Raw genomic sequence first — 24,913 nt, 5'->3', positions numbered from 1 at the left:
TTTTATTTCACTTTCTTAATACTCTGCTCAGAAACTTACTCCTAGTGCAAGATTAGATTTCCAGTTCTTTTCTCATGTGCCTGAAAAATATTATCAAAATTAGTGATCACCTTTGTTGGTTCAGCTTATACATAGCTTTTACAATACTGCCTAATAAAAAATCTACCTAGCAGAACCTAGCTCTCCAATAAGCTGTATTCCAAAGGCTTGATCACTTCAACGCAGCTTTGGAAGGTAGAATGCACTTCCTCCTTAATCCTTTAATGAAATTAATATGTAAATCATACCATGCTCTGACAATGATTATAAAAGAAAATACGCCCTGAGTTTCTCACTGGGCTATCAGGAATACAAAACATTTCTTCCACCCACATCTAATATTCATTCATTTATATTCTCTCTCTCTCTCATTTTCTCTCTGTGTGTGTGTCTCCCCTCCTCTCTTTCCCTGTCTCTCTCTCTCTCTCTCTCTCTCTCTCTCTCTCTCTCACACACACACACACACACACACACACACACACACACACACACGGCCAAAAGGCTCTTATCATCATTCTTCTCCTGATAAAAAAAAAGTATTGTTTTTTCCATTCTTGAGCATAGCTCACTTAGAGGTTGTATTTAAGAGGAAATATCTCAGGAAGATGAAGGCGGATGTGATTGACTTGTGGATCGGAAGCCAGGAGGGTGCGGATGGGAAGGAATGAGCTGTTCTAGATCATCTGTTCTGTGAAACTTGCAAAACATCAACTTGGATATCTTTGCTTCCTTGCCTGGGAGTTCTCTTTTCTTGGCCTAGTCTGCTGCAGAGCTGAATACAATTGTGAGGGTTCCCACCGCATTCTTTACCCCTAAAAAAGCCTATAATCCTTTGAAAATAATATCGCTAATAATACTAATAAATGATATGAGATGGTCTAATATCTGATATTTATTAGACCATATCATTTATTATTAGTAGTATTCGTACCACCAACAGCAATAAGAAAGTGACATAAGCTGAAAAAAGTGTTTTATTTCTAATTCTTATTTCACTTAAATAAGTAAATATGTAGAGCCCCTGATACATGCTTGATGCTGGTAAGGACAATGAGGCTGAGTAAACTTGGTCCCTCCAGGGTGACATGGGTCATATTAATATCGATTAAGCCCACAATGTGATTGAGAGTCATTAAAATTTCAGAATGCCACCCACTGGCTGTATTGACTATAACTAGCTTGTGTATTTCCCAAATTGGCGTATGAGCTGCAGAGTACGAAGCCAGGTTTCCATCTCTGAGGGACTCTGGTGATGGAACAGAGGTGGAGATAACGCCAAGGAGACGGGGTTGGAGGCTGGGGTCATTTTGCATTTCTCGATATCAGGACCTGGATGGAAGAGCCCACCAGTATTCGAACAAGAAGAGAAAAGAGGTCTAGGTGTGGCATGGGCAAAATCCAAGCTGACAGAAGCTGAAGGAATAGGAGGAAAAAGAAAAACCAAGCTTCAAGAGCAGGGAAGTTTGGGTAGCTCCAGAATGTGCTAACTGTTGTGACCACTTTCCACGGCCAGTCCGTATATAAAAATAGAAATATATATATAGATATATATATAGATAGATAGATAGATATAGATATAGATATATAGATAGATAGAAATTTATATAAAAATATAAATATATGGCCAGTCCATATATTAAAAATACAGACATCCGTAAACCAGCTGCCACCTGTATCCTAACTTTATATCCCTTCTAAAGCATTCATTTATCTTGATCAGGCTCCAGGTTCCACTGAACAAGCCCAAGTGCAAAAGGAAATGTGTAACTCTTGTGATGTTTTGCCTTGGGAACAGTCCCTTTAAGAGGCAAGGTACACAAACCTCTTGAGTGGAAAAAGCAGGGCAAGTCTCCGGAAGGAGTGAGAATAGTAACAGTGAGAAGTCCTTTGTTTTTAATCAAAAAAGTGGGAATGTAAACCTTACTGCTTTCAGTAGGAGGACACTGGCAGGAGGCTGATTCAGCTGAGGTTGATGTTTAAAGGAAGTTGGCAGGAGAGTCAGGCAGATTGGTTTGAATACTTTTCCAAAAGGATTAGGCTGAGTCGCAGAAAGAAATTCAAAATGGAGAGGCAGGAATTTTGTATCCTAATCCAAGTGCTGCCTCTGACTTGTTACCTGGGGTTTCATTTCATGGAGGAAACAGGAGGGATCAGAAAAGTTATATAATATTGAGTGATGGTACCAAGATCATAGCATACATTCCTCAATGTATCCTGCTCACCCCTTTCTTAACTGTTGCTGGAGATTTTCCACTTGACATTCTTTTATAGGTAATGGCCAAAATGCCACATGAAATAGTAACATCTAACAGTTTTTTCTTTTTTTTTTAATTTTTTAATGTTTATTCATTTTTGCAAGACAGAGAGAAACAGAGCACAAGTGGGGGTGGGCAGAGAGAGAGAGAGAGAGAGGGAGACACAGAATCTGAAACAGGCTCCAGGCTCTGAGCTGTCAGCACAGAGCCCGACGCGGGGCTTGAACTCACGGACCACGAGATCATGACCTGAGCCAAAGTCAGATGCTCAACCGACCGAGCCACCTAGGCACCCCACATCTAATAGTTTTTCTAAGGATTAAAGATTTTTCTCCCTCTACAGGGGCAATGGGACATGAGGGTGTTGCATCAAAGAACTGAATAACATCCTAATTTTCAACTATTGTTAGGTTCATGTAAGATAGCAAAATGGTCTCTACTTAAATATCTTTCACATATTATATTTTAAAATAGACATTGCTAGATGGGTTTATAATTTATACTATTAACATTTTTAAATGAAATAAACATGTTCTAATTTCTACTTAAAATATTAAGGTAACATTTTCACCTATTTAATTCTGGAGCTCCATTTTAATTGAAGTAAATTGGGAAGATAAAGAAGAGGGTAAGTAACACTAGAACACTGCATTGGGTCTTAAGATTTGCTTTCACCTGTATCAGAAAATAAGTTCAACCGTACCTCTGTTTAAGAATAAGCATTTTCTCTAAATCCCTCCCCCCCCCATCTCTTTATTATATTTTACAATCTTGGAAGGACTTCATTTAGAGAAAGGTGTAAGTAAAAGCCATTATTAGGATAAATATCATTCTCTCTCTTTTTCTCTCTCCTCCAAATAATGTGTTGATTGCTATCAATATGTATAACTAACGTTTTTAATAAATCTTAATTTTAGCATTGTCTGATACACAGCATTATAAACGTGCAGCCCAATTACAAAAAGACTATAACCGAGGAATGGATAATATATACTATTTATACAACAGAAGTTTGGAACTCAGAATATATTTCCTCATGGAAGCAATGCTATATATAACCATGAGATCCCATGCCAAATTGCAAAAGCCTTTTAAGCCATGATATGACTAAACTATAGCATTAAAATATCGAATTACCAATATTTCTAATAAACAGTGCTTTTAGAATTTTACTTCTGGATTCAAGGAATATGGTATTCCTATCCCCTGTAACAGGAACAGTAGAAAGAAGAGGAGAATAAGACTATATTGATCCCAGACACATAATCCAGAGAGAGTTTGTCAAAAGAGAAAAGAAGGTTTGACAAAAAATAAATTCCTGATGGGGACATTTACAAGTCAGACTTTCTAAGTCAGGGACAGATAAAAAAACAAACAGGGAACTCATATTTTTTCTACATAGAATGAGAACCATTGGACAAAAAGGCCATTTTTGGACCAGCAAAAACAAACAAACAAACAAAAAGCTGAAGAACAATTAAAAAGCCTAATGGCAAGAACAGTGTGCTCTTTTACAGAGACTTGTAAAACTGTTTTTAAAACGTGGCCACATTGAAATATAAACAAATTGATCCTTTCATTTCTTTTAAATATGATTTTCACAATAAAATATATTTTGAAGGGCAGTGTGAAAACTCTTGTTTCAAACTACCTCTAAATGGCCATTAAGATATTTTAACAGTGAAACTTAGGCCAAAAAAACTCTTTTTCCAATGTTTATTTATTTTTGGGACAGAGAGAGACAGAGCATGAACGGGGGAGGGGCAGAGAGAGAGGGAGACACAGAATCAGAAACAGGCTCCAGGCTCTGAGCCATCAGCCCAGAGCCTGACGCGGGGCTCGAACTCACGGACCGCGAGATCGTGACCTGGCTGAAGTCGGTCGCTTAACCGATTGCGCCACCCAGGCGCCCCCTAAAAAAACTCTTAAAAAATAAAACCCCCAAGGTTTGACTGTGGGTTTGTCGAATGTGTCACCCACTAGATTATTCTTTAATGAGACTTACATTCTGTTCAGTGGTTCTCAGCTTGGGCTGACCTTTGCCTCCACAGGCCATCCGACATTCCAGAGGTCACAAAATGGAGGCCGTACCACTTGTATGTAATAGGTTACAGTAGTTTTCTAGTAATGCCACACAAATTACCACAATGTAGCAAATTACCACAACAGAAGTTTATCCTCTCACAGTTCTAGAGGCTAGAAGGCTGAAATCAAGTAGCAGGGTTTTGCCCCTTCTGCAGGCTTTAGAGAAGAATCCTTGCCTCTTCCTGGCTGTTGGCGGTTGCGGGTAATCCTTGGCATTTGTTGGCTGATAGCTGCATCAGCCCAATCTCTGGCTCTGTCTTCACAGGGCCATCTTTCTTCTGTGTGTGTCTATCTCTGTATCCAAATCTCTCTCGTTTCTTTCACAAAGACCACAGTCATTGGGTTAAGGGTCTATCTTAATCTCCTATGACCTCCTTTTAACTCGATTACATCTACAAAGACCCTACTCTCAAATGCAGTCACATTCATGGGTACCAACAGCCAGGACTTGAACGTATCTTTTTTGGAGACACAACTCATGATATAGGAGAGGCCAGCGATGCTGCTGGGCATTCTAAAATGACAGCCCCCCACAATAGAGAATTATCAAGCCCCAAATCAAGTACCTTGATTTCAAAACAGGTACCTCCTTACTTCTGATTCTTCAATGTGATTATTTTTAGTAATCTTCAAATGGCCCTTTGGCCCTCAGGTCCTGTTCTATACACTTTAGGTGCAGATATTTTAAAGCAAGAACATCTCTTGCCACCTTTTTTGCCAGCCACACCCTCCTGCCAGGGGCCTTTTGAGGACCTTTCACAGACAGGCACTAAGGGCTGGAAAGAGTTTTGAAACACAAACCAGGAAATCTATTATAGCTATTAGCTAGCTCCAGCCTCTTGGCTACATGAGGAAAGCACTTGGGCTTCAAGATCAATCGAATGATGTATCTAAATTCCCTTTCAGGATGTCAGAACTATGTAATTATAAGGCTATTGAAAAAAAAAAGATTCTATCTTTGGAGTGAAGATACATTAGTAATAATATAATCACAACTTTTTAAAAATAATTTTTTTAATGTTTATTTTTGAGACAGAGAAAGACAGAGTGTGAGTGGGGGAGGGGCAGAGAGAGAGGGAGACACAGAATCCAAAGCAGGCTCCAGGCTCTGAGCTGTCAGCACAGAGCCTGATGCAGGGCTCAAACCCACGAACCGTGAGGTCATGACCTGAGTCAAAGTCAGATGCTAACTGACCAAGCCACCTAGGTGCCCCAATATAATCACAGCTTTAAAAGTTGCAGAAAAACATTATTTCCGATTAAAGGAAAAACACTATTTTCAAAGGTAACATCTATTATTTCTAACAATATATTATTTGAGATATTATATGTGAACAGTGACTGTGTCTTATCAGGAGTAGGGGGTTTATTATTTTCATAGAATATTGTGAGGTTTTTTTCTTTTCTTTTAAAGATTTTATTTCAAGTAATCTACACCCAGCATAGGACTCAAACTTACAACTCTGAGATCAGGAGTCACGTGCTCTACCGACTGAGCCAGCCAGGTGCTCTGAGGTTTTTTTCCTTCTATGTCACTGTGTCTTGTTTTTTATTTCTATGGTTCACATTATATTGTGAAATATGGAGGCCAGTGATACAAAAGTAATTTCAAAAGAATACACTGTAGGATGAACAGCCTCCACACTTACAATCTGTTTAAGGACAAAAACTCCTTTGAAAAATGATAATTACATAAACTAATGACAGTTTCTCAACTCTCATTGTGGTTTAATGTCTATGTTAACTAAAGCTTTCCCAGAAAGAGTTGAAATTCTTTTTTCTTTAAGTTTGTTTCTTTGTTGGTTTTGAGAGAGAGAGAGAGAGAGAGAGAGAGAGAGAGAGAGAGAGAGAATGGGGAAGGGGCAGAGATAGCGAGAGGGAGAGAGAGAGAATCCCTGGGAGGTTCTGCGCTGACAGCCCAATTCAGGGCTCAAACTCAAATTGTGAGATCATGACCTGAGCTGAAATCAAGAGTCAGATGCTTAACCAACTGAGTCACCCAGGCCTCAAGAGTTGAAATTCTTTTTCCTTCTTTTCAAACGATCTCAAAGAGAATAGTTTCAAGCACAGAACATTTTTCCCCTGAACCATCTGAGAACAAGCTGATGACCTGATGACCTATTCCCCTCTGAAACGTTACTATACATTCCTTACAAAGGACATAACCCTCACACCATCCCACAATGCCATTAAAATTGGGAAATCAACATTTATGCTATTACCATCTCATCCCACATCTCATTGAAATTTCAACAAAAGTCCTTAAAATGTGTTTTTTAGCCAAAGGCTGCAGTTCGGAATCACATGTTGCTCTCAGCTGCCGTGTCCCTCTGTTCCCCTTCACTCTGGAACAGCATTAGTCATTCTTGACTTCTATGACCAGTATGGCTCCAGGATAGGTATGTTGAATATGATTAGATTTGGAGTAGACCTCTTTGGCAAATATATCACAGAGGTGATGTTGTGCTCTCATTGCATCCTATCACATGGCTCACAATTTTTAATCCTCTCTTTGCTGATGGTTTTCACTTTGATCATTTGGTTAAAGCCTTCTCCACTGTAAAGTTGTTCTCTTTACCTTTTCATTAATACAACTTCACCAATTTTGTGGGAAGTTACTTTAAAATTATGTAATATTTTGTGCCTCATCAAACTTCCAATTGATTCATTTAATTAATTTATATCAGTATGTACTCATGAATACCTATATTATTCAGTGGGCATTCTCCAGTGGATACTAATGGATACTAGTCCATTATTATTATCATTTATTTTGATGCTCAATTTGTCCCAGGTTTGTCCACTGGGAACTCTCTGGCTCTTGTATCTTTTTGACACGGCCCATCATTCTTTGAGCACTTCATTGCTTTCTGGCACAAGAAGTTCACGGTTTATCTTACACTTTCTCTTCCCTTTTTGTAAAATAAGTCATTTTTCCAGGAAGTCCTAGTTACCCATTAGTAAAGAATCACATATAGAGTCAAGATTTGGCTGCTAAGTATGGTCGTCACAATTGAGAAATCAGTGGTCCCCACCTCTGTGGGCAGAGCTAATGCATGTGTATATTCACACACACACACACACACACACACACACACACACACCCCGTAAATAAATATATGTGAAAGGTATAACATACACACATATATAAATATATGTGATGTATATGCGTTATATGTATACTTACACACATCTATATCTATGCATCTGTTTATATAGACACACACATAAAAGACAAATAGATTTAAAGTCATGAATTCACGCTAATGCTGTCAATTGCAACCCAACGCTGCAAGGTTCATTCTAGTTTCCCCTCTTTATTTCCTTCTGCTGTAAGAGAAAAACCTACATCCTATTATTCTTACTCATTCTACTTATTTGCTCAATCCTCTTGTATGTAACTAATCTCCCACTGCCACAGCCACTCCTGGCCCCAAAGAAATGTCTTCCTCACCCATTTGGGCTCCAACATCTTGCACTGTTGGCTCTTCTGTGTGCTTTCCCTACACCCCCCTGATCAAGATCAGACAGCACAATGTCCGGCTGCCCCTGCTTTGAAGCCCCTGTCACGCTGTTCAGCTCTGAGACCTGGCTCTAGGCCACCCCTTTGCAGGAGGACACATCTCAACGTACTCGGGCTCTAACACTCCACACGAGGCCGCTCCCCTACCTGGATGCCATCCTGACCTGGCCCAATTTCTAATTCCCTGACCTGGGACCCTCTGGCTTCCTCTAATAAGGGAGCTTGCCTCCCTGCATTCCCCAACCTAATGACTATAGAACCCATTCCTAGAAGGAAGAGGAGGAGATGGGAGCAAGAGGTGGGGACCAAAGAACAGGAAGAGGAAGAGCCAAGAACTAATTCTTAACAAATGCTTATATAATTTTAAATGTGATGATAATTTAGGCTCAAAAGTTTGATGCATCAGATATAACTCTATTAAACATAAGCTTATAGTTAATCTGTTCCTTTAAACAGTTTAAAGAAATGACTCAAAACTGCTAAAAAATATTGCTGAAGTTTTCTACTTAGATCTAGACTAACACAATGTCAGGCACATGTAGGTGCTTCAATAATACCCGTTCTCAAAAATATTTATTACTAGGTGGTTGCTGTATATGTGGGATGGGGAGTATCTCTAGAAAGGTAGTTGAGCTCTTCCTATCTCTTCCTACCTCTTCCTATCAAGAGATATCTTGATCCCTTCCTATCTCTAGGAAGGTGGTTAATCAAGAAAGTATATAAGCAATGTCCCCCAGAAGTTAAAAATGATCACTTCAAATGCTTCCCTTGCAAACATATTTTTCAAAAGATAAACACAACCCGGGGCACCTGGGTGGCTCAGTCAGTTAAGCGTCCGACTTTACCTCAGGTCACGATCTCACAGTTTGTGGGTTCAAGCCCCATGTGGGGCTCTGTGCTGACAGCTCAGAGCCTGGAGCCTGCTTTGGATTCTGTATCTCCTTCTCTCTCTGCCCCTCCCTCACTTGTGCTCTGTCTCAATCAAAAATAAATAAATGTAAAAAAAAAATTAAAAAAAAATACACATGACCCATCCCCTCAATTTGTTTCACATAAGAGTAATATTAATGATGTTTAAATATTCCCATTTATCTAATATTTGCTTTAATAAAGTGATTTTACATTTCTTAATTGAAACAGCTTAAAAGAATTAAAGTGAGTCCTTTGTCTAACTTTATTCTAGAACTTAAAGTGTGTTAGCATGCTCTTCAGCTGAAATCAAGCATTTAAATCCATACACCGTGTTCTGTCAGTGGTTCCAAACTTTCATAGACATACCCAGTTATCTCAGAGAGATGAGTGAATATTGTGTTTAAGAAAACAGATATTGGAGGGGGCTCCTGGCTGGCTCAGTTGGTAGAGCATGCAACCCTTCATCTCAGGGTCACAATTCATGCCCCACATTGGGCTTAGAGCTTACTTTAAAAAATTAAAAAATAAAGAAAACAGGCATTGGAGTCAGACTGAACAATGCTTAATCTCCTATTCTACTGCTTAAATAATTATATATACTTAGGCAGTTGTTTAATCTCCCTAAATTCCAATGTCCTCATCTGAAAGTCAGGGACAATAAAAGCTAACCCATAGGGTTATATACTGCACAGTGTAATGCCTGGCCCACTTGTTATATAGTAAATATGATAAATTATAACCATGTTTGTTATTAAAATTTTGCCCAAACTCTTAGGCTTATAGAATACCTATTTCCAAGTAATTCAAAGTACCTACATAAAAAATAGTCAGTAAACTTCACAATAGCCTTTAGCAAACAGAAAACTGAATCTCCCAGAGATCAAAAGAGATTCTATAGAATAAAATGAGGTTGCTTCACGATTTTTAATCCTGCCTTAAAATGAGATGCTAACTTCATGCCTTTTATACAGCACATCATTCCACAGTTTTTGCCTAGCGGAGGTGAAAGGCCAGGACTGACACTATATACATGCACAGACAATTGCCATACCTACATACACCATCCCAATTATTTATAACTTTGTTAATTTAACCCACTTTCATTTGTTCCCTACTTTTTTCTCTTTAGAAGGCTGCTCTGAATGTCAACTTAAACCTGACTCCCTGCTACCAACAGCATATAAATATTCACCCAATGGTGCACTCTCTAGGCCACCGCAATTTTAAAGCAGTGGGTTGAAAACCAGCTTAGGATCTCTTGATTAAATCACATGGGAGCTTTCAAAATACCTGATGTCCAGCCTAAATCCCAGGACAACTGAATCAAAAGTTTTGAGGGCAGAATCCAGTATTTGTAAAGCTCCCAAATAATTTTAACATACAACCACGTGGAGAACCATAGGACTTACCCAGAATGCAATGGGCCTCAGAGCTGCAACAGTCTCAGGTGAACCAGGGGTGAATCAGGAATGGCTCGGGGGTGGGGGGTGGGGTAAAAAGTCCTTGACCACTCTTTATAAGTGGTAGGAATGAAAAAGAGGTACGTGGCTAGGAAGTGGGGCAAGGAAATTTAGGAACTGAAGCAATCCATAATGCTTTGTCCAAGTTAACAACTAGACCCTTTAAAGGACATGTAAAAAACTGAAAAATCTTATCCTTTGATTATCTTTCCATCTTTATGTTACAAAAAAAAAAAATCTACATGCTGTAAGCTCATAAAGGTGGAAAACCTTGTGTATACTATCTTAATTTTAGTTGGTGATAGGCAGTATCTGTCAACCTGAAAGGCAGTCTATTCTCCTAATTAGCTGCTAACACTTTGAAATTTGTAACACAGAAACCTGCATTAGAAAGTAGGTTGGATGAAATACTTTCAACATGGCAAGTGATTATAAACAGGTGAAACTACAATGCCAAATCTGGTGTTGGTTTCGGTAATGTTTTGCACACAGATCCCTGTTTCAAAGTGTCTGAAACAATTAAAACAAAACCCGCAAAACCTTCGTTTTCAGAGACCGGGGTGTTTAAAAGAAGATACACACACTACCCAATGAGCGGGGGGCTTTGGTTGACCGGTTGTGGTTACGTTGTTATTTCAACTCAGCTCTAAAAAACATCCTCAAGTCCAGCCCACCTGCCAGGCAGGGAGGTGATATTTAAACCTACTATCGATTCCAGCGAAGGGAGTTGGCCTCGGGGAATGTGGCTTTCAGAAATCCTGGCACTTTAGCGGAGCGAGTTCCTTGCTCCCGCTCGCACCCCCACACCGTGCCGCCCTCGTCCCAGGAACACCCAGACCCGTCCTGCTACCAACGCCCCCGACTCGCGGGGCGCTCTCGGTTCCAAGATTCCTTCCCCGGAGCGGAGGAGCCCGAGCCGCCCCAATCCTCCCGTCCAGCTTGGACAACCCAAGCTGGCCAAAGGACGGAGGCGGCCGCCGCTCCGAACCCGCGTGCGGTCTCCAGCATCCCCGCGCCTCTCCCCACGGGCACCGAGGCTCGCGCGTCCCTTGCAGCGCACCCTCCTCCCAACTCGGCCCTGCAGCCATCGCACCTGAGGGCTGGCCGTCCGCCAAGCTCCCGCGCGCCGCGGCAAGGAGACACAAGAGGGCCAGCGGCAGCGGCCCCCGGGGCCCCAGCAGGCCGGACGGGGCGCGCATGGCTCCGGCGGGTCAGCCGCGGTCCTCGCTCACCGCCGTCGGTGGCCGAAGGGCCTGCGCACAGTCGCCGGTACCCCAGCGCCAGCAGCTAGTCCCCGGGGCGGGGCGCGCGACTAAAAGCAGAGTGGGAGGGGCCCAGGCGCCCTGCCCTCCTCCCCTGAGACGCTCTCACCGCGCCAGCCTCCGACCCAGGGCTGCGCGCGGTCCTCCATCAATTATGCAGCACTCTGGCCGCGGCAGGCGCGTCCGGCTGTGCAGTAGCCACCTCCGCGCTGCAGCCTCTCCTGCCTCCGCCCTCCCGGCTCTGGCAGGGGTCGGAGGGAGCCTGCTACAGACGCGGCAGGTGATGTCTAGCCCGTGTCCGGGAGGAGAGCTTGAAACTCCTAATGTGTGCACACATATATATACATCTACAGACTATTCTGTGCAGTTCGTCTGAAGCAGCGGTCACTTATTTGATGACACACATGAGAGGATGGAGAACACTTTCCCGCTCCCCCCGGGACATCCCTGGGTTATTAAGGAGATTTATGTTTGCGCAGGTGGTAGGCGCTCTCCAGCTGCCCTGCATCCCGGACGACTCTCTGCTCTCCAATCGCACACACCCTCCCCTCCGGTCTCTGAAGGCTTAACCGGTTCTCTCTAGATTAAGGTTTCCGAGTCTCCAGGCCCCACTGAGTCTGCTTCTCTTTTCCTTTTGTTTGCTTTGCCTAACAGCTTTTAAGGAGCCACCTAGAGGTCAAGAAACAGAAACTACCGAAAGCAGATACTGTGTAAATGGCACAAGCCTGTTGACCTTCGTCAAACTCGAACACAGTTTTAAGGTAATACTACTTATAACCCGGCAAGACTGTAGCTTGGGATTTTCAGTGCTCCCCACCAAATAAAGTCAAACTGAAAGCTATCAGAGAGGGGAGGAGAAATCTATGTTATAACATAAGAGGCAGTAAGACCTTATGATTCTCCAGGGTGTTAGAACACATGAAAAGAGTTTAAGTATTTCTCATGAATCTTGTTCCCTTTTCCTTTGTTTTGGGAATGCCAGATTTGATACTCATAAGTTCATTTTATATCAGTGTCAAAAAAAGTTAAAGAAGATGCGAGACACAAATTTTGAAAACTGAAGCGCTAAACAAGAGAGAGCGATGCTCACTTTACTGAGGAATGGTTACGTTTTAATTGGTGTACTTATAAAGTATGCCTGTTTCCGGTTCAGTATTATATAGGCAAAATTTCAGAGAAGTGTAGATTATTTAAATTGGTGTTAAGAGAATATGAGTAATACAATTCATTAAGCATATTAATATCGAATTAATATTAAAAAATCTGCCAAGCGCCAGGCACTGGGTTCAGAATAGGCTGCATGGGGGGCACCTGGATGGGTCAGTCAGTTGAAGGTCAGACTTCCCTCAGGTCATGATGAGTTCAAGCCCCACTTTCTGCTGGCTGCTGTCAGCAAAGAGCCCACTTCAGATCCTCTGTCCCCCTCCCTCTGTCCCTCCCCCGTGGCACTCTCTCAAAAATAAACATTAAAAAAAAAAAAAGCACACACACACACACACACACACACACACACACACACACACTAGAGAACTACTTATTTATGAACTACAAATCTCAGGAAAAATTCTTCTCAGTGAGAAAATTATGGTTATAATGATTAACCCTTTCTAAACAAAGCCTTATAAGAGACCCTGTAGGATTAAGATTTTACATCATGGACTCTCTTGGGAACTTGACCAGACTTGCTAAACCCAAATTGCCTGATCAATGGTTGCTAAATCACACCCCTGTCTTGCTGCCCTGAATCCTGTCTCAGGATTAACTACAATCATTTGTCTATACCTTCAGAGTTTGAACAGCAAGCACTTTACCAAACAAGCTGAACATTGACTGACCTTCCCCAGGTGTTCCTGGGAAATAGGCCCAAATTCACTTTATTTCAGATGAGCTGACCTTGTTTAAGGAAAAATTATCTTCTCGGTTGAATCAATGTGTTGGTGAACAGGAAAAAGGGACTTGCCCAAGCTGAGGCAATTGCTTTTGTTGTTACAGCAAGATAAATTGAGAAAGAAATATAATTCTTGTTTTGCTAAGCGTTTTTTAAATTTTTTTTAGCCTCTATTTATTTTTGAGACAGAAAATGAACAGGGGAGGGTCAGAGAGAGGGAGACACAGAATCTGAAAGAGGCTCTAGGCTCTGAGCTGTCAGCACAGAGCCTGATGCAGGGTTTGAACTCACGGACTGCAAGATCATGACCTGAGCTGAAGTTGGCTGCTTAACCGACTGAGCCACCCAGGCACCCCTTGTTTTGCTAAGTCTTTTGACAGTCTTTTTCCCATTGTTACCTGCTTTGTATTTAGATAGTTGATATTTTTGACCTTATCTCAACTTCATTTTTTCAAACGTTCTATAGTCTTTTAAACCAGGGTCTGTAATACTTTTCCTGTATAGCTTTTTCTGACCTTTCTAGTCCAAATTGACCTTTTCTTTCATGATGAATTAAACATGGCCACAAATACTTTGACTAGTCCTCACCATGTGGAGTACTGAGGGGAAAGGAGAGTCCCGTGTTTCCCTTCTTCAAGCTGGCTGGTTGGTCTCTGTGACTTCTCTGGTCTATTGAACATGGCAAAAGTAACATTGTGTGAGTTTCCAAATCCAAACCACAAGAGCATCTTCTTCCTTCCTCCTCGTTCTTGCAAGACAAGACGCCAGGAAAGACGTGTGACTACTTTGAGGTCAACATGCTGTGAGAAGCCCAAACTGCATAGAGGGACAGGAACAATGAGATGCCGGGTGGAGAGAGGCCAAAGAGCAGGAAGGTGCTACATTTGTGACAGTCTCTTCTTTGAGCCTTAGGCAAGGTCAGTCCCCAGCTGAGTACCGTGCAGTGACCCCAGCTGATTTTCCGTGGAGAAGAATTGGCCAGCTGAGCCCCGCCCGAACTCTTGGCCCACAGGATTGGGAGATAGCGCTGTCACTTTAATCCACTAAATTTTAGGGTAGCTTGTGTCACCACAGTAAATTATCCAACAGTCTCCTCTGAACTCATACTGTCCCTAGGATTAATTTGACAATTAATAATTTATAGCTTTGTGACTTGACCTTCATTGTTGGCTTCAAGTTACATTTAAATATTTTATTAGTATTCAACTGGTTATGTGATTATATCTTCTTTCCCAACTATATTACAACTCTTCTCAGTACCTCAAAATAGTTCTATACATCTTTGTGTTTCCTGCAGTATCTTAAAAAAAATAGTTACTGCTAGTGTGCTCTGTTTTTTACTTCTTAGAGAATCAGTTAGGAAATACACTTTTTTCCTTTTTTTGCTAAAACTTGTGTTTGTAGAATAATGCTATAAAATCTTTATTTTTTTTTCTTTTAGGATATAAGCTGTTGTTGAGTGAAAAGTATATGACAGGATCCTAGAAAGGTATGAAAATGAGAATGGCAGGGGGAGGGGCCTGGGTGGATCAGTCAGTTGGGCGTCCGACTCTTGGTTTTGGCTCAGGTAATGATCTCACAGTTTATGAGTTAGAGGCCTGCGTTGTGCTCTGTGCTGACAGTGTAGAGCCCGCTTGGTATTCTATCCCTCCCTCTCTCTCTCTGCCCCACCCCCACTTGCCCACACTCTCTCCCTCTCTCCCTTTCAAAATAAATAAATACATAAATATAGAAACACATAAAGTGAGAATGGGAATGTGGGTTACCTCTTTTGGAAGGCACTATTTAATTTTTAAAAATTTTTATTGAAGAAAAACATTATATCAAACAGTAATACACGAGAGGGAAGGATGTAATATGTTTACCTGTATCACTCAACAAACCACAATTTCTGTCTTTGTCAATCGACAGTTGAAAACAGCATGCATTTACAGTTTATATTTGTTTTATTGTAAGTTGGGGTGAGCATTTTTAATATGTGAAAATGTAATGTACAAGCATTGTTGCAAACAACAAAATTCTGTCTCAGTCGTTGAAGCAGAAAAACAAGCATTTAAACTTGTCAGGTACTTCTTGGGATTGTTGAAAAAATAGACTCAAGGTAAACTTTGAGGAACACCAGAATTGGTGGAGAGCACTGATGCCTGCCCCATCAAACACCAAGGCCAGGGACTCGGTACCCTGCGTCCACTTCTGCCTCCATCCCTGAGGCCTCTTGCGTGTCAGCAGCTGACCCTTGGCAATCCCTGCAGCCCCTTCACCAGCCAAGTGGGAGAGCTGTTCTGCTCCCCTCCGAATCGGTCGCTCACCTGGGAGTGTAAGGCCAGAGCACGAGCCTGACTGCTAGCTTCCAGAGACGCTGAGTGTTTGAGAGAAGGCAGGATTCCTAATGTGGAACTCTCCCTAAATACAGAAGCATTTCCCAAATACAACCAGGGGCCCTGAATATGTCAAATATCCACTCCAGTCCTCCTCACTGTGACAGGCAAACTTTCTTCATCCTGATTCTTTAAAATAACAGCAGATGCTCCCCAACTTGATATGCCTTGTACCCACTTAAATGCAGACATGCCATCCAACCCACAAAGAGAACCTGCCCCACTAGAAGAGGAAGCTGGATCCCTGCCTTGTACAGATGCACATTCTCAGGCCCCGGGACAGGAGCTCATAGTGTGTGCATTTGACATATGCTTTTGTAAAATTTGCTAAAGTAAACACTGTAACTGGAATTATTTAAGATGACCACTTATTTCTACTCCAACTGCTCTTGTATCCAACTTTCCCACAAGTCAGATGGCATGCTGGGCACGTTTCTGGGATCCCCCTAAGAGCAAGTTGAGTTAAGGATACATTTCATAGGGCTTTATTATAATATAGTTTTCTGTTTTGCGGTCCCTTTGGTATAGAGACAAGTTATTGCTAGCCACCCAGTTTAGAAATGGCTTAAAGGTATACAGACTTCTTGCTGTGTGACCCAACTAGCACTGTGACTGAGTCAACTCTCTGGGCATCTTGACATAAACGTGAAGAATCAAAGACCAGATCCTGATATCATATTGTCACTTGGCACCAGAAATAAGTTGATAGGGAGGAAAAAGGATGCCATAGCCAAACCAAAAGTGTATTGGACTGAATTGTATCCCCCCCCAACCCCCCACACACCAAATTCATATGGTGAAGCTCTAATCCTCAGTACCTTAGAATGTGACTGTATTTGGAGATAAGCCTTTAAAGAGGTAATTAGGTTACATGAGGTCATATGGGTTGGCCTAGAATCTAATATGACTAATCTTGGACCTAATCCAATATTGAATCCTTATAAGAAGAGGAAGAGATACCAAAGGAAGCACGCATGCACGCACGCACGCACACACACACACACACACACACACTCATAAAAGGCCATGTGAGAACACAAAGAGAAGGCAGTCATCTACAGGACAAGGAGAGAGGCCTGGAGAATCCAAGTTTGCTTCCATCATTTGTCACTGTCTATTTAGTTTTTGGTAATAACTTTTCCCAGTGTGCCTTCTGTCTTGTGACATTACCACCACGAATTATTTGTTATATAGCCAAATTAACCAGTCTTTTTAAAAAAGGGCTTTTGATACAGAGAAAGATACCATATGGTTTCACTCTTATGTGGATCCTGAGAAACTTAACAGAAACCCATGGGGGAGGGGAAGAAAAAAAAAAGAGGTTAGAGTGGGAGAGAGCCAAAGCATAAGAGACTGTTAAAAACTGAGAACAAACTGAGGGTTGATGGGGGGTGGGAGGGAGGAGAGGGTGGGTGATGGGTATTGAAGAGGGCATCTTTTGGAATGAGCACTGGGTGTTGTATGGAAACCAATTTGACAATAAACTTCATATATTGGGAAAAAAATAAAATAAAAGTAAAGTAAAAAAAATAAATAAAAAATAAAATAAAATAAAAAAGGGCTTTTGTTTCTGTCATACCTAGAAAGGCCTTCATTGCTTTAAGGAAAAAATAAAGACATCCTATGTTTTTTTCTAGTATTTTTTGCTTTCTCTTTTTTATGTTTGAAATTTAAGTTAATGTAAATGTTAATCTCTATAAATGTAAAATTATTATAAAAATTTATGGTAATAATTATGACTTACCTTCCTGTCATTTTCAGAATCTTGTACTTTAGAATTTTATGTCATCTCTGCATTTGGGCAATAAACTAACCAATCACTTAAATGAATTATTTGTTATTTGTTTACTATTCCTGATTCTTTCTCATATTTCAAGTTACCGTAAGGAAGTGGCAATGTCTAGTTAAGAGGATGGGTGGGGGGAGAGGCTAACCAAATACATGAATAAGAAGGAGAATTAAATAATCTGAATATCTGAATATGCACCTGAATATATACCTGAAAGTAGAAAAGATTCTGTAACTGGACTGAGTCTCAAGAGATCTAGCTTATGTTCACATTTTAGAGACAAAGCAATTTATAAAAGGCAAAATCGAAGATCTCAAAGCCTTTATCCCTAAACTTTTATCTCAACCTTTACAATGTTGGGGGGAGATGGAGAGGGAGAATATTGTTCACTATAAATGATTTCACAGTTTCAATTATTTTTAATTTTTTAAAATTTATTTGGAGAGAGAGAGTGTGTGTGTGCGCGCGCACATGCGTGCACTTGAGGGAGGGGCAGAGAGAGAGAGGGAGAGAGAGAATCCCAAGCAAGGTCCATGCTCAGTACTCAGCACAGAGCCTGACGTGGGGCTTGATCTCATGACCATGAGATCATGACCTGAGTGAAAATCAAGAGCCGGAAGCTTAATTGACTGAGCTGCCCCAGGCACCCCTACAATTTCAGTTTTTATCCAAATGTTTGACTTTATGCAAAGAGTCTTATCTCAGAATAGAACCAATATATTACTTCCCATGACATTTTAACTGTTTTGTTAGTTTTTTTTAAATAAGAATTAAAAGTTAGATAAAATGAATTCATCTCTACAGCTAGATAGTTGCCCGTTTGTAGTGATGTCCTTGTTTCTTTTTCATTAAACCGTTACAGAGAAAGCGTGCTCTATTTTAGTTTTAACAAACTGTGAGGTGCTCTATAAAGGTCTTTTTGAAGATGTGGCATAATCAATAAATAGTAACTCTGGTTTGTGTTCTGATGCAAAGCAGCTTTGTATTCACCCTGGAAGATTAATGGTTGCTAAGGAGAGTGTTTATCTGATAAATGTAGGTTTTGTTTGGTAAGGAACTTTTGAAGAAGGTTTAGTTTTTCTCAGTGTAGAGAATCAGCAAAAATGGAGAGAGCATGTGAAAAAAGAAAGGTCTGTGTGTGGATGAGACAGCCTTGCATATTCACACTGGTTAAAAGGATATTTGAAGGCAGTAGTTTTTGGTTTTTTTTTTTTTAACGTTTATTTATTTTTTGGGACAGAGAGAGACAGAGCATGAACGGGCGAGGGGCAGAGAGAGAGGGAGACACAGAATTGGAAACAGGTTCCAGGCTCTGAGCCATCAGCCCAGAGCCCGACGCGGGGCTCGAACTCACGGACCGCGAGATCGTGACCTGGCTGATGTCGGACGCTTAACCGACTGCGCCACCCAGGCGCCCCAGAAGGCAGTAGTTTTGAGTCACAGCAGTACCACTTAATCTTTTGGTGAATTTAAAAGTAACTACCTCTCCAAATTTTTAAAAAGTAACTACCCCTCCAACTACCCCTCAGTTTCCCTTGCTTTAAAACAGGGGGATAGTACACATCTGTCAAATGTTGTTGAGATAAAAGTTTTGGCAGTATTGCAAACTATAAAATAGAATATTTGGATGTTTGTTGTAGTGATTTTTGTTGTTACTACTATTATTGTTATAGATTGCACAATTATGGTATTTTTTTGTCTTGAGGATCTTTTGTGCAAAAATGCATCCAATTTGGAGCTGTGTTTTGTTGTGCACTGTAGCTGAGAATAAATGTTACCAAGTCACTCTAGTGGATTAAGGAACAGAATTTATTGACAGGGGCGCCTGGGTGGCTCGGTCGGTTGAGCGTCTGACTTCAGCTCAGGTCATGATCTCAAGGTTTGTGAGTTCAAGCTGGGCATTGGGCTCTGTGCTGATAGTTGGGAATCTGGAGCCTGCTTCAGATCTCTCTCTCTCTCTCTCTCTCTCTCTCTCTCTCTCTCTCTCTCTCTCTGACTCTCCCCTGCTCATGCTGTGTCTCTCTCTCTCTCAAAAATAAATAAAAACGTTAAAAAAAAGAATTTATTGGCAAACCTTACAATGGATGTGATCACCAGAAAGAAAGACACAAGCCATCCAATACCTCCTCTTAATTAGCACAACACCGCTGAGGAGGCCCGCTCGTGCCAGAGTCCTCCACCAGACACACAACGTAGGTTTGGCATTCAGGGGAAGAACCGTACCTCACTGTTGATAGAGAGCAGCCTTTTTGATGGAGTTTGTGGCCAACACATACAGGCACGGTAGAGAAATATCAGCTGCCAGCATGCTGTGACCTTGGTGCCCGTGCAAAGCGAGATTTAGACACAGCAGCTTTGTGAGGGACCGAAGGAAGAAAAGCGGCCCTGGAGTAAAGAGAATTGTGTAACGTTGAATTTAGAAGCAGATCTCCAGGTCCCCACCTGAATTGTACGTTGTTGGGCAAATGCTCCTCTCCCAGCCTCAGAGAAAACGGAAAAGAGTAAAACTGGTCTTTAGTCTTGATCTGCAGACTTGAGGGTGTGGGTACTCAGGACTGGACACATAATTTTGGGGGCCCAGAGCAAAACTCAAATGCAGGCCCGATGTTCAAAAATCACTAATTTTGAGAGGACTACCATAGAGAATTAAACCACGTGTAGGGCTGTTATTAGGACTCAGTGTAACTTTACAAGTTAGTTCTGCCTCCTATATAGCTGGCTGCGTGGGTACTTTACTGAAAATAGTAAGATCGGTGTCCACACACACACTGAATGCTGGATGCTAAGACCTCTTTTATTTTCTTTTTAAAAAATATTTTGGGGCACCTGGCTGGCTCAGTCGGTCAAGCGTCCAACTTCGGCTCAGGTCATGATCTCATGGTTGTTTGAGCCACGCATCAGGCTCTTTGCTGACAGCCCAGAGCCTGGAGCTTGCTTCAGATTCTGTGTCTCCCTCTCTCTCTATGCCCCTCTCCACTCATGCTTTGTCTCCCTCTCTCTCTGTCAAAAATAAACATGAAAAAAATTTACATTGTTTAATTTAACTAAAGTTGACACATAATGTTACATTAGTTTCAAGTATACAACAGTGATTTTATAACTATATGGTATGGTCACAAGTGTAGCCACCATCTGTCATCATAGGATGCTATCATAATATCATTGACTATATTCCTTATGCCCTACCTTTTATTCTCATAAATATCATAATAAAAATCCTCAGATTAAAAGATGATATTGTATCTATGAAAAAAGAACAAGCTGTTATGAAAAAGAACATTTAAGGGGAAAAAAGATCAGATTTTAAAACATGATAAAAGAAACGAAAGGAGTTTGGGAAAATAAAGTTGAGGAAAATCTCACAGAAAGTAGAGCAGAAAGACAAAGAGATGGCTGTAAGAAGAGAAAAAAGATAGTATTATATAATTAGTCCAGGAGGTCCAATAGCTAAATAATAGAGAAAATGGAGACAATCGACAACAAAATAATTCAAAAATTGGGTAAAACTGAAGGAAATGCAAGCTGAAGGTTTCCACTAAGTTCCTGGTTGAATGAAAATACACCCCTCCTGTATAGCTGGAAAATACCAAGGCACATCACTGTGAAATTTCAGAACACTGTGGGTAAGAAGAAAATCCTATAGGTTCCATAGAAGGGGATATGGAACTGGTCAAAAAATAGAATGGCTTTAACATTCTTAACAGAACAGAAACACCTCCAAAATTCTGCAGGGAAATGTTGTCAAGCTACAGTTGTAGGCCCTGTCAATTAATGTCAATTAAATATGAGGACAAAAGAAATGTATGTTAAAGTATGAACTATCTCAAAAAAATTATCCCCCGTGCATACTTTTTCTCAGCAAGCTACTGAAGAAAGTTCTCAAAAGTAAGAGAGTCAATCAAATTAAAGGGGAAAACATGGGAACAGGAAGGGAGCTCTTAAGATGAGAAAATATTGCAAAAAATATACTCATTAAAGCATACTGAATAGTAGCAATGAAAGTGCGATTTATTTTCTTACTTTAATTAGGAATCCTATAGTAATCTGTTGTTGAATGGAATTTTTGTTGCTAATTTTTGTTTCTCTTTTCATATTAAATCTTCTCCTTGCGTGTTGGGTGATGTTGAATTGTTTATTCTTGTTTAAGATTGTGGGAATTAAAAGTTTATTTTAATCACTCTGAGCACATATATGGGACTTTTCTGACTTTGAGCTTCACTTGAAGGTTCTTTTTCTTTTTTTTTTTTTAAAGGTTTTATTTTTAAGCAATCTTTACACCCAAAATGGGGCTCAAACTCACAACCCCAAGATCAAGAATCACATGCTGTATAGACTGAGCCAGCCAGGCATCCCCACTTGAAGATTATCTTAAATGTTTTTGAGGAATCTTGGGCTGGTTGTACATACCCGAAAATACGGTTTTTGATAAATACCCATAATTATACAAAGGAAGTTTTCTTTTATTCCTAAATTACTAAAGGTTTTTTGTACTTAATGAATACTTTTGAATCAATCTCTCATGATCAGTTACTTTTAAAAGGAGAATTTATTTATTTATTTATTTATTTATTTATTTATTTATTTATTATGCATACATGCATGAGCTGGAGAGGGGCAGAGAGAGAAAATAAGAGAGAGAGAGAGAGAGAGAGAGAGAGAGAGAGAGAGAGAGAATCCTCAGCAGGCTCCATGTTCAGCATAGAGCCTGATGCCGGGCTCAATCCCTTGAACCTGGGATCATGACCTGAGCCAAAATTAAGAGTCTGATGCTTAACCAATTGAGCCACCCCGGCTCCCCAAAAGTAGAATTTAAAAAGAAATCGCACTGAATTTACTGATTGATTTAGGGAAGGTTGACAACTTTGTAATGTTGATTCCTCTTTATTTGGTTGTCTCCATTTTATGTAGTCTGAGGAAATGTTTACTTTTCCTTCATATGAATTTTACACGATCTTAGTTAAATATTTCTTAAGTATATAATTCATAGCATTGTTTTGTTTTTGTCATTGTTAAGGTTTGGGGTTTTTTTGTTTTTTTTTTTTTTTAAGTAGGCTTCATGCCCAGCATGGAGCCTAACGCAGGGTTTGAACTCACCATCCTGAGATCAAGACCTGAGCTGGATCAAGAGTCAGATGCCCAACTGACTGAGCCCCCAGGTGCCCTTAAAGGTATTTTAAAACAAATGTTTGTATTTTGTTATTTCTATAAATTTTAAAAAGTGGGTTGGACACAGAGACTGGTGGGAGGGCTGGGGGAAGAGACCCAAGCCTAGAAAAATGGCTGACTAATGGAGGGTGGCCTAGGAGGGGGTGGTGCACAGGTGCCGGCTGGGGTCATAGCACCTGAGTACAAGCAGAATGGGCTTTGAGCTCATGAAGAAGCTGGGGTCTGGACTTCCTGCCAGGGGCCCTACCCAACATTCCAGGGGCAGGGGTTATGCTTTGCAAAGGAGGAAACTGAGGCCCAAGGAATTTGGGTATCTTTCCTAAAGTCGCAAAGCTGAGTCCAAACCACACTGGGACTCTCTATCACTAGAAGAATCTTTCCGGTCCTTGTGTCCTCATTCTGTCCTCCCAGCTTCCCAGTAAGCACACAGCCCCCAAACCATCCTTGACACCTTGAGCCATGCTGTGCATTCCAGAGCACCCCACTTACCCACCCCTCTACTGTCTGTGGCGTTGCTGAGCAGCCTGTGGCCGGTGGGACTGGCCCCATCCTCACCCTGGCCCCGAAGCTGCCGCAGGAGCTCCCGCTACTGACCTGGGCTACACAGCCCTATCTGGCCAGCTCCTGAGCCTACTGTCCCACCCACTCTGAGCTGGTGGAGGGAGCGCTCCCTGGGCGGCTGCGGTCCCTGCACGCCTCTGCCCTGCTGCCTCTGGCTGCTAGCCTAATGGGTGTGCTGCAGGCAGGCCTCAGGGTACCCAGTGCAGCTGGTGGCCATGGCCATATGCCTGTCCACCTGGTCAAGCTGGGCGGGGCAGGGTAACTATTCTAGACAGCCACAGTGGCTGCTGCCATGGCTACATGCTCAACAACAAGCCCCCCTTCCTGCAGCTCTTCTGTGGCTTCCTTGTTGGCCTGGTCTATGCAGACAGCGCTTTCCTGTGGCTGAAGCTCTCTGAGCTGTGGCTGCAAGCACTGCAGAGAGCATCTTGTGCAGGGCCCGGGCAGGGTGCCCTTAGACTCCTTCTTACCTCGGGTGGCCTGGCGGCGCTGCCCGTCACCCACCCCGGTGGAGGGAGGCCTCCAGCCCCTGGACCTCCTTACATGGCCTCCCCTAGCCTCAGGCCCCACGGTGAAGGCTCAGCCCAGCCCCCGCCAGGCCTGGAGACAGTGCAGCAGACCTGGGAGGGCTCTTCTGAGGTGGGCCCGGCCTGGGACCCACTATGGGCAGACCCGGAGGAGCAAATGCTGCAGGTGGGGATCCAGCCCTCACTCCTTGGGCGGGAGGGGGGACAGCCCAGGGTGCCGAAAGCCCCCTATGGCTGCCCAAGTCCTCCATCCCCGCTCTGCAGACACAGCAGCTGGAGCACACGGGCTTCCCCAGCGGCAGGCAGCAGCGGCAATGGCAGCCACAGGCCACGTGGAGGGCGCCATGTCACTCCTCGTGGGCGGGGGCGGGGAAAGGTGGCACTGAGGCCCTAGTGACTCAGGGAAGAAGCTGCTTGCCCACCCCCGGGGCCCTGGCCCTCCCTAGCACATGTAAGCCTTCGGGTGACGGGAGGCTTGGCCTGTGGGTGGGTAGTCCGAGCCCCAGACCTGTCTCCGGACAGCCAGACAAGCAAAGAAGCAGGGCAGGGTAGAGCAATGGTGGGAGTCTGAGCCCGTTGGTCCCCACAAGCTGGCAAAGAGAGTCTGGAGAGGTTTGCCACAATGGTGGAGTCAGGTAGAAAGTCCACCTGCCGCAGCACCTGGAAGAGCGTCACTGACCTCTGTCCCCTGGTGGTATCCTCTCCCGGGCCTCAATAAGCTGCGCGGAGATACCTCCGCATTTTGCAGGACCCAGTGCAGAATGTAAACGTGGGGCCTCTGTTCAAAAAGGAAGTCCCGTTACAAACACCAAACCATAAAGTTGTTACCTTTCTTCTGCGGTCTCTCTCTTGACTTCTGTCTTTTCTACTTGGTATCGAATGTTGTTCTAAGTAGAAGAAAAAAGTTGTAATTATTCGAAAGAATTAACGCCATTTATATTGTTCAATACCAGATTAGATGCAAATGTAAGAGCATTTAACTCAGATGCAGACTCACTGAAATGACAGAATATAATTACTACCTATAAAATACTGTCATCTGTTTACAAAATATTTTGTTTGCAATAA

General features: G+C 42.1%; 1 protein-coding gene and 1 pseudogene across 4 annotated transcripts in view; one reads left to right on the top strand and one right to left on the bottom strand.

Moving 5' to 3' along the window:
• EMB (embigin) overlaps positions 1 to 11,568 on the bottom strand; it is a 46,585-nt gene extending 35,017 nt beyond the window's left edge. For 2 of the 4 annotated variants that reach the window (XM_043598823.1, XM_043598829.1), the window contains exon 1: positions 11,368 to 11,568. In XM_043598823.1, coding sequence (XP_043454758.1) covers positions 11,368 to 11,473 — 106 coding nt within the window. In that variant the 5' untranslated portion in view covers positions 11,474 to 11,568. The remainder of the gene's footprint in view (positions 1 to 11,367) is intronic. The other 2 variants (XM_043598807.1, XM_043598816.1) reach the window with 1 other exon arrangement.
• Positions 11,569 to 11,948: 380 nt separating this feature from the next.
• LOC122480017 lies at positions 11,949 to 24,261 on the top strand (annotated as a pseudogene).
• The last annotated feature ends 652 nt before the right edge of the window (positions 24,262 to 24,913 follow it).

This window comes from Prionailurus bengalensis, chromosome A1 (genome assembly GCF_016509475.1).
Source record: "Prionailurus bengalensis isolate Pbe53 chromosome A1, Fcat_Pben_1.1_paternal_pri, whole genome shotgun sequence".
Classification (NCBI taxonomy): Eukaryota; Metazoa; Chordata; class Mammalia; order Carnivora; family Felidae; genus Prionailurus; species Prionailurus bengalensis.
This window is presented reverse-complemented; position numbering and strand designations above follow the sequence as displayed.